Source organism: Cydia amplana, chromosome 19 (assembly GCF_948474715.1).
Source record: "Cydia amplana chromosome 19, ilCydAmpl1.1, whole genome shotgun sequence".
Lineage (NCBI taxonomy): Eukaryota > Metazoa > Arthropoda > Insecta > Lepidoptera > Tortricidae > Cydia > Cydia amplana.
In genome coordinates, this window is record NC_086087.1 from 489,892 (window position 1) to 500,897 (window position 11,006).

The 11,006-nt window shown below is 35.6% G+C and overlaps 1 protein-coding gene across 1 annotated transcript in view; it reads right to left on the bottom strand.

Annotated features, from left to right (window-relative positions):
- LOC134657086 (nose resistant to fluoxetine protein 6-like) overlaps window positions 1-958 on the bottom strand; it is a 44,493-nt gene extending 43,535 nt beyond the window's left edge. Inside the window, exon 1 of the mRNA XM_063512639.1 lies at window positions 832-958. Within this exon, the coding sequence (XP_063368709.1) occupies window positions 832-913 (82 nt within the window). The 5' untranslated portion in view covers window positions 914-958. The remainder of the gene's footprint in view (window positions 1-831) is intronic.
- Window positions 959-11,006: the final 10,048 nt, after the last annotated feature.

The window sequence follows — 11,006 nt, forward strand, 5'->3', positions numbered from 1 at the left end:
GACCCAATGCACTATGTAAACCGACTTAAACTTTAACGCTCTATTGCCTGCCGTTTCGCTAATTTTAATGATTATTGTGATGGCATCACATTTCGTACTTATCATTACCCAATTTATTATCCTTACATATGTTTATTATATAACTAGTATAATATCATGAGACTGGCCAATTTCTTAATATTTGTAAACTCATGTTAATTATATTTACAATTCTGCAAAAAAATATGTAGAGCATCTGTCTGTATAAGTATATTATTGTGTCTTACATTACACGTAAGAGCAGTCGTTAATACTATGCTGATGTAAGATGTGAATACCTATGAAAGTAAATATGAATTATGTTTTAATCGTTATATTTAATTTTGAAAATTTAAGTGATACCAACACTTGTGCCGAAGGTTTAGCTTTTAAATTGGAACATACATATGTACCTATGTTAGAATAAATGAACCAAATGTAAATATCTATACAGGATGATTTTGTAAAGATTGACCATAGTCTGAGAGGTGAAGATGTAGGTCATAGTTATTTGAACAACACCACATTAGATGTAACATCAACATGTTATTAGTATAATAATAAGTAGGTAATAAGCAAACACCTATTTTTTGCTATTACAGGGGAAAATCGACTCTTAAGTAAGAGTATTAATGTTTTCAAAAACCCTTATTATAGAAAGACTTCACGTGAAAAAAAACGGATAATTTTCCTCACTTTTACCAAATTAAAAAAAAATCCAAACAATGACAAAACAAACTTCCAGTGCACAACAAACTCACACTTTTCAAATAAAAATTAAAAAATTGGCCAGTTGTTAAAGCTAGCACACACCGGTGAGATCGCTGGCGCTGATCGCGGCGTCGGCGCGCGCGCACGCGAGCAGCGCGCACACGAGCACGGTGCGCGGCGGCATGGTGGCGACTGGCGAGGGTGGGAGCGCGAGTAAAAGTGGTGGTAAGAGAGTGCCACCTTGCGGAAGACACCCTGAGGTAATATAATTATGATGTGATACTTGTGAGCAAGTTATGATGCAAAAAGGTTCAGTTTTTTTTTGCATCATCGGTGCACTGTTTGCAATGGCGAGGGTTGAAAGTACAGTTGTAGTAACCCAGTGATGGTACCTAAGTGTAAGAATGCGACCTTGGGTAATAAATAAATGTACGTACCTACTAATGATGATTATATGATGCAAAGTGTAGTTTTTTTCAGCATGGGTGGCGACTGGCGAGGGTGGGAACGCGAGAGTGGTGGTAATGGTAAGGGAGTACGACCTTGCGGAAGACACCCTGAGATGCCCTGAGTTAATAAAGTTATGATGTGATACTTGTGGTGCAAAGGGTTCAGTTTTTTTTTGCGGCCATTTTTTTAGGGTTCCGTACCCAAAGGGTAAAAACGGGACCCTATTACTAAGAATCCGCTGTCCGTCCGTCCGTCCGTCCGTCCGTCTGTCACCAGGCTGTATCTCACGAACCGTGATAGCTAGACAGTTGAAATTTTCACAGATGATGTATTTCTGTTGCCGCTATAACAACAAATACTAAACACAGAATAAAATAAAGATTTAAGTGGGGCTCCCATACAACAAACGTGATTTTTGACCGAAGTTAAGCAACGTCGGGCGGGGTCAGTACTTGGATGGGTGACCGTTTTTTTGCTTGTTTTGCTCTATTTTTTGTTGATGGTGCGGAACCCTCCGTGCGCGAGTCCGACTCGCACTTGGCCGGTTTTTTCAGTTTAGCTGCCCGAGGTAATAAGATTTCATGCCTATGCATGTCTATATTCTAATTCTATTTTTGGCAGATGGTGATGGTGACTCGCTCTATTCTATACAAAATAGAACCCAACAACATCTAAGATGCCTCAAGGGTCAAGGGCAACACAGTGTCGAGTAGAGTACCTACATGGTTTATTATAGTCGCTGTAATCAAATTGTTAATTGATGTTGTAACGATAAATTATCGTTAATTTATTGTTATTTTAATACCGGTAGTACTTACAAGTACTTACAGGTAAGTAGTCAACTTAACACGTGTAAGTAGAATCTCTAATACTAATCCCAACTAATATTATAAACGCGAAAGTAACTCTACCTTTGTCTGTCTGTTACCTATTCTCGCTTAAACCGTTAAACCGATTTAGATGAAATTTGGTACCTATGGCCCCCATCGCCAATTCCGTGCCACCGTACCGTCTGATAGTGATAAGGAACTTCGTTCCAATAAATCGAAATCAGATATAAACATGCAACATAATATATTTTAAGATAAAGCGTGCTTCGCTGAACTTTGTCAACATTCAAAACAACTTGAAGATTAATGTTTTTGAACTTGGCATGGATCTCAGTTGATTTACCGGCCCAACAGTCATGCACTTGCGTAACCAAGCACGTTTAAAGAACAGTCTGTCACCGTTAAAGCGTTCGCTAAATTTTATTGTATGGGAAGTTGTCGTACAGAAACAAAAGCTTGGATTTAAAACATTTGGGAGATTTCAACGTGCTATGAAATGGCAAACGTGCCAGGCTATGAAATGAAATTGAAGAATCAAATCAAAATCATCACACGAATCGGTAGGTTTTTTGACCCACCCCCATTGTCACATTTGACAAACCCCCTCCCTCCTGGTGTGACGTCACATTTTTTTTAACGAAATCGGCAAATCGAAGTAAGGTTTTTGTACCTATTGACGTCACAGAGTTTGTGACTCCCCCACTCACCCCTGTCACAACATGTCACATTTTCTTGACCCCCTCCCCCCCCCCTAAACGTGTGATGTAATTAATGGATGATGTGACTATTGGCCCATAAATAAATACATTAAAAAAAAACCGGCCATGTGAGAGTCGGACTCGCGCACGGAGGGTTCCGCACCATCAACAAAAAATAGAGCAAAACACGCAAGCAAAGTACTGACCCCGCCCGACGTTGCTTAACTTCGGTCAAAAATCACGTTTGTTGTATGGGAGCCCCACTTAAATCTTTATTTTATTCTGTTTTTAGTATTTGTTGTTATAGCGGCAACAAATACATCACCTGTGAAAATTTCAACTGTCTAGCTATCACGGTTCGTGAGATACAGCCTGGTGACAGACGGACGGACGGACGGACGGACGGACGGACAGCGGAGTCTTAGTAATAGGGTCCCGTTTTTACCCTTTGCACTGAAAGAAATATTTGCATAACTGTAACCAAATATTTGATTACAGCTTACTAAAAAATTGGGACTTGCGAACTAGGTGTTATCCATTACCAAACCGTGTTTTGCTATTTCTGTTGAGATATGAACAACTTAACTATTTATGTTACTATATTAAATTGTATGTTCTACTTATAACAAAAGTATTAGTCTAGAAAGAATTATAATATTTTGTAATTTACAACAAAAGTACCAGCATCATTTTATTACTATTGAGGAAACAATTTAATTATTTAATAACCAAATTGTTCATGAATCTAATATCTTCTAGTTGGTTGCAAACACAAAAATACTTTGTCATAATTAAATAATCCCACATTTACTTAGTAGTTTAACTGTTGAATTATTTTCTGAATTGATTTGTTTATTAGCAGCCACATTGTTCGTCAACTGGTAACTTATTTATTTTGCTGATGTGTTACAGTAGGTTAAGTTGTAAATAAGACTGTTTAGTCTGGTAACTAGTAACTAAACTGTTTAGCTACAAGTAGCTTGACCGATTTAGTAATTTATAATCAAAATGAATTGTAAGTATACCTTTTAGTAGCCTTACCATGATGTCTTATTGCAATTCTGTTTAGCACCTAAACAGAATTGCTACAGGACGGAACTACAGTCGCATAACTCCGTCCCTTAGCAAATCAGTTTTGAAAGTTTTCAGAAAATTAACATAATGCAACTTGATATGAATATTTGAATTGTATGGTTTTTAGGTAGGTATAGGTAGCATAGTAAAACTCTTCCTTTAAATGATAAGTATATGTTTATTCTAATAATTACTGTATTTATGAAGTCTTAAACAATATTACAATATAATCGTTTTTAGTTTATTTAGGTCTAATCAAAAAGTACCATCTCTTCCCAAGCGTCCTCAGTAAAAATAATTATAGTTCTACATATTTCTAATACTGTTCCCAGTAATAAGTACTGGGAATACAAATTCCCAGTTGCTAAGCTGAGAATTTATATTTCCAGTAAGTACTTATCAGTGGCAACAGGTAAAAAAATCTCAGCTGTCACTAGTGGTAACAAATTTGTATACAACAAATATTATCATTATCAGCTACTTAAAGGAAAATGCTCGAGTGCACAAGAGTACGTATTAAAGGTAACTAGGTAATCATTATCATTCCCATTTGTGGCCACTAGAGACATTCTAATACATAAGGTCAATGTGGCCAATTCCGTCATAGGGGCTATTCCCCCCAGGAGGGGTTTTTACACACCAGTACAGATTTAGGTAATAATTACATTGATAAAGCAGTAGTGATTGCTTTTAGTTTCAGCTATCAAAAGTAGAGGGGCTTTTTTCCTATGGTTGATAAAAATTAAATATACGCTTGTATACGGAATAGTCCCTATGACGGAGTTGGCCGCACTGACGTTACAAACATTAATATAAAAAATATATGGGCAGCAGCTGGATATTTACCCAACAGGACGGGTACAGGGGGCGGGGGTAATTTTGGTAGCCATTTTAAAATACGCATCAACTGCATTTACAATAGACGTTACTTCGTAACGAACATTATTTACAATTATGTACCTGGCTGATATTTCTTTGATACGAGGTCCCACAATTACTATAGCCGGCTGCAACGTTAAGTCCATTCCGCGAAGTTTTTCCGCTCTGCGTGCGATGGTGTCTTCTATTTGCGCCGCACTTTTCACATGGATAATGAATCCCTCCAGCCAGGGATCGGATACCGGTATTTTTTGTATGGGAACGGAAACGGTATTTTTTCGTTCTTTGCTAATTACTTCATTTCTAATTGGGCAATCTAATAATACGAAGTCGTAACCTAAAAACACAACTGAGTCCTACATTTCGAGTATAAAATAATTCGAAAAATATGGTTATTTCTAAGTTTTTGCAAAAAACCGGTTCCGATCCCTGCCTCCAGCACCTCCTGCTTAGACGGCCGCCAAGAGTATCGAAATCGATGCTGTGTTCTGAAATTAAAACATGCACATATCAGCATACCTATGTTTAATTGTTCACTGATAAAGGAGATAGGTACAATAGAACTTTCCAACAATTCCAACGAATGTCAATATAGCCAGTCCTTTCACCTACCTAATTGCGCATTCAACCCTTCTGGGCATTGAACACATTAGGTAGATGTCTAATAGTAACGCTACAACTCGCAAATATCATGTAATTAATTAATGTTATTAAGGCCGTGCATCGAAAAATAACAGGATCTTAGAAACGTGGCAGTGGCTAGCCCCGGAAACAAACAGTAGTGATTTTCGGATATATGTTTCTTGACTATATGATAAGTGATTTCGTAGTAGTCGAAACACGAATGCTTAAAATTTTCTCGATAGAAAATAAATCCAAACTTACGTGTTCATTTTTCGGTTTTAGCTTCGTGCAACTAGAAAACACATCCATATCCAGCACAATCCACCTTACAGCAAAGGTTTTCATCTCGTCTTAACTTTCAAAGAACTAAATATTAACTTATTATCCTTTACCGATGGATTTATTATCGATTTTTGATTTTATGAATTCAACAGCAAACGCCCATTTTACGCAGTTCGGTTTCTCTTTCTGTCATGCGTCAAAGTCATAAATGCATCCTTTATGCCAGTAATGTTAGATGGCCGTCGTGCCTCAAAGAGGTAAGACCTATGTCACTTCGCGCAGCGCTCCGAATTACGTAAAATTTTAATATCCAATAAACGTTGAGTCGTAACTCCATTGAGTAGTAACGGAATCGGAGGTAAACCTATGATGGTGCCTTCTTACAGGCCTATACGTTACGCATGTGTGCGTGTTTGCTTAGCTACGTCATGCTACGTCGAAATCTATACTCTTTGTCAGTTACAACGGGTTAGGAAATTTCGACAGATATGGAAATGTATCGGTAGCTGTTTGGTATTTAGCCATCAGAATCTAACCGTAACTTTTTGCTTTATTTTTGTTTGAAAATAAAATATCTATAAGAATATATTTTTTGCTTTTTTCTATTGTAATGATAAAAATAAATCTAGTATTTTTCATGCTCAAATAATTTAAAATAATTGAATAAATATTAAAAACTAATAGATATTATTCGTTATTAAGTTTGAATAAAATATTTTATTTCAATAATACGAAAAGTTATTATATTTAAGTACCACTAAAAAAGGTCCCTACTTACAAAAACTCACTTGCACGGGCCGGGGTTCGAACCCGTGACCTCCGGTTTGAAAGTCGCACGCCACTACAATTTCACATAAGTAATTTACAATGACATGATACCGTGGAAAAAGTGAATATTACAATGTACTGTGTTACTATCATTTTATAGTTTATTTTGGCTTGACAAGGAGGAATGAGAAAAACGTGCAGAGCGAGAGGATTAAATCTCTCTGTCCCTTTCTTAAAGTAGCCAATCCTAATTATGACATCTGTTTTGATATTAATTCTTTGAACATAATTTGTCGATGTTCTTTTTTATATCATCGAGAAAGATTTTTATTAAAAAAAATTGTTCAATTTATATGTTTTATTTATGTTTTTTTGGCATAAATTTCATTACTTTTGACAAATTTTGATTGTGATGACAAACGATTTGATGTGATGTGTGAAACGAACCATGTGATCAACGATTTATCTAATAAAACTTCATTTAGTCGAAAAAAATAGTTGTCTACTACCGGGTGGAAAAAAATTATGGGCCCTGGAGGGAAAGTGCCTTAAACCTTAAGTTTGCTCATTTTACTTAAATGAAACATTATTGTTTTTTAAAGAAACAACTGCATTCAAAGATTTTTGAAGTGAAAACTTCTTTAGCGGCGCTAGGCACTTTTTGAGGTGGGGAAAAAATGATAAACTCGAGACAGCGTAAGGCGATCATGTGACCGTAAGGTTTAGATGGCATTTAAATCAATAAAGAAAAACTCAATGACATTACATGAAAAAGGTTATAATCTTGTACGGGCTGAAATACGAGGATCTCACAGTATTATAACTTTATATCACTCAAATATAATTCAATAAAGCTACATCTTGATGAAATCGCTAATAAAAGTGAACTCTAGTACTGGTGAATAAAACTCAAAATATCATGACCAAATATATTTAGATGCGAGGTCTGCAAGGTAACTTTACAATTTCTATTCGAATTTTAAACAATTAACGCTATAAATTTGAATTTCGAATTTTAAACAAGCTCACTGACCAGCAATTTCGGAACCAAAAGTTTTCAATAGAAAGGAGGATGGGTCAATTATACATAGTACTGCAGACATTTTGGACTAGTCATTGAGTTTTCACTTCTGTCGGCACTCCCGGAATGCAACACGTTGTTTTTTTTTTTAAATTCGCTTAGTCGCGCCCGGGAATCGAACCTACTTTTTCCACACTGTATAAAAGAACACAAATGCTTTTCTTCTGGTAACTTAAATGTTCTATCTATCTTGGTGATATGTCAATGCAATCAAATAATCTGAAAAAATAATAATAACCCAATTTATGAATTCCGTTCCTTCAGAAAAATGCGAAATGTACGTACAATTTTTAGGGATATCGTACTTTTCCCAGAGACAAATTTAGTTGGCTAAGACACATTTTCACTGATTTGGGGTCTGTACTAAAAATCTAACATAATATGATAAGGACTTAATCGTTTTAAGCTCAAGAGTGAGTTTTCCTAAAGCTTTTTCTAAAAATTATGTCTTTATTAACGTTAGGAGTGCACTGCAGCATGTCAAATGTATGCCAAAATGTCAAGGGAGAGAACAATAAATTAAGTTTAAATTCCACTTCCACGCATCAGCAAAGTGATATAAGTATATCAGCAGTTTAAAGTTATTTTATATTACAAAATTAGCGCATCAAAAAAATCAAAGTGCATAGAAAAAAAGTCTCCTGAGTCATAATAAAATTGATGTCTCTTGGGTCACCAGAAAAGTCACCAGGGAGAACGATGACCCAAATCAGATTTAAAAGAAAATGTAAATTTTGTGTACTACCTACGAACATTTTTCAAAAAACTATGTTTTTATAACATATTAGACCCAGGATAGATCTAATACCTCTTTTCGTACCTCGGATAAAATGGTCGGCGACTAAAAAAGTAACTGAAACGTTACGTTATTAGGTTCACGATGCTGCGTTGTACCCTTGCCTTCGTTGCGATATGTTTGGTAAGTCAGGAGACTTAAAAAATGAGCCATGATTTTGGGACATATTAACAAATATTTTTTGAATATATATTAATTTTAGCGGACTTTAATAATTTACCAGTTAAATTAGATGTAAATACCTTTTTAGTTAATCGTTAATATGATATATTAGTAGCAGTAAAACACTTTATTGTACAAAAGACACATAAAACATGAAAAAACACACATCCTTCGTATATGGTAGAATATATTTTTCACACTTATAAGTAAAAACCAAAACCGATACGCGATTGGGAGACGCTCTTTTTGTATGGGATAAAAAAAAATTCTCCTGGGTCACCAAGAAAAATCGACATATTAAAATAATTCAGTTCGTTTTTAAGTTCTAGTCACATTCACATGTAGGCACCTCTGACAATTGAAATTCAAAATTATCCAGAAAAAGCGGCCAAGTGCGAGTCGGACTCGCCCATGAAGGGTTCCGTATTTAGGGGATTTATGACGTATTAAAAAAACTACTTACTAGATCTTGTTCAAACCAATTTTCGGTGGAAGTTTGCATGGTAATGTACATCATATATTTTTTTTAGTTTTATCATTCTCTTATTTTAGAAGTTACAGGGGGGGGGGGACACACACATTTTACCAATTTGGAAGTGTCTCTCGCGCAAACTATTCAGTTTAGAAAAAAATGATGTTAGAAATCTCAATATCATTTTTGAAGACCTATCCATAGATACCCCACACGTATGGGTTTGATGAAAAAAATTTTTTTGAGTTTCAGTTGTTCTAAGTATGGGGAACCCCCAAAAAAAAATGTTTTTTTCTATTTTTGTGTGAAAATATAATGCGGTTCACAGAATACATCTACTTACCAAGTTTCAACAGTATAGTTCTTATAGTTTCGGAAAAAAGTGGCTGTGACATACGGACGGACAGACGGACAGACAGACAGACAGACATGACGAATCTATAAGGGTTCCGTTTTTTGCCGTTTGCCTACGGAACCCTAAAAATGAGTGTTTCAAAAAGGCACCCTGTATTCCTTACATACCTAAATAATCTCTTATTCAATAAAAATTACTAAACACTGTGATTTATTTCAAATAAATTCAAATCGATCGGATAAAAGATATTAATACCTACCTATACAATGAATACGAGTACAGTCAGCTGCAATAATGTGTTACACACCGAAGGCCGTTTTGCGGTAGATCGTGTTAGATCTTATTTGTAGAGCCATAAGAGCGTGTCACATATTTTTGCGGCCGTCGAAGAGTAACATATTATTGCAGGTGACTGTACCTATGAAAAATTCGAGGGTTCAAAAGCATTTCAACCAAAGCATTTATAATAATAACGACTATGGACGCCTGCAACCCCAGGGGTATTGTAACCCCATAACAATAAGGTTGAAATTTGCATTTAGTGACCGAAAAGTCAGGTGAGCGTAATCAAGTAAGTAAATCTGTTTTCATCATATTTTATGAAAAATAATCTCTTTTCTGTTCTTGTGCTATTTTCTTATTATCAATAGGTACTCTTAACTTATATGCTATCTACGCTGCTGCTTCTATGCTGTTAACATCTTCCAAAACAACAATAAATATGCAGGTTTATGAATTAATTATTTTATTGTTTGCTATTATGAACAAGTAACAACGCCATCTGTTTCAATTTTTTCCGAATTTAAGTTTCTGGCCGACCGCAGCGACCGCGTATAATGGTAGTTAACTTCTGTAACGTTAGATGGTGCTAAAAGGTAACACAAACTTCACGTGCGGCGCGAAGCGTTTCCATGTGTGCGTGTTAGCGGGGAGGGAAGAACTAGCGGGCGTGGTTTACGAAGCGCCAGACGCGGCTGCAGTAGGCCCTTAAATAATATTGTTACTTACCTTTAAATTTATCAATATACATAGGGAGTCCCCATGATTTCAAATACTCCTCCATGGTCGTAGTAGTACAACTTGTACATGAGGCATCACGCTCAGGCGGAGTTCCGGCGGACTCCGCCGCCGCCGCCTCCACAAATTCGTCCATATTAACAACAAGGGCTTGCCTGAAAGGTTTTTTAACAAAAACCATCAATATATTTAGTATCTTTGTAGAAACAAAATTTAGTGAACAACTTTACTAACGTTCCGGACTCACAACTGACAGAGGAAACAGGAACAAACAGGTTTGCTTCGGTCCGTTTTATAACGTGCGCGTCGTTCCGTTTCACATATTTATAAACAATCACTCGTGCTACAGATAACAAAAGTTTGGTAGCTATCTTACTAAACATTGCGTACTTTATAACTATAGTTTTGTTAATTTCGTACATTTGCTTAAGCTCATAAACAGTTGAAAAGCCACTTAATTGTTACAAAACTATTTTTTGTTAATAAATAAAGTAGTAAATTGAAGATAACATAATTGTTTGTCAAATATCTGAATGATATTGTTTCCTGATTGTTATTTAGGTAAAATTATAAGTATGCGATTAGATTTGGTTAAAATCAATTAAACACATTAACAGTTAGTAATTATATACAGTTTAGTTATAACAACATTACACAGTTTGTTAATAAATAGTCCAACATACTGATAATAAATAAGGATACATTTAAGTTAATTTAAAAAAACGGTTTCGTTGCCGCAGCCCTACCATTTTGTTTAAGTTGATTAAGTAAATAACAGCCCAATATTAA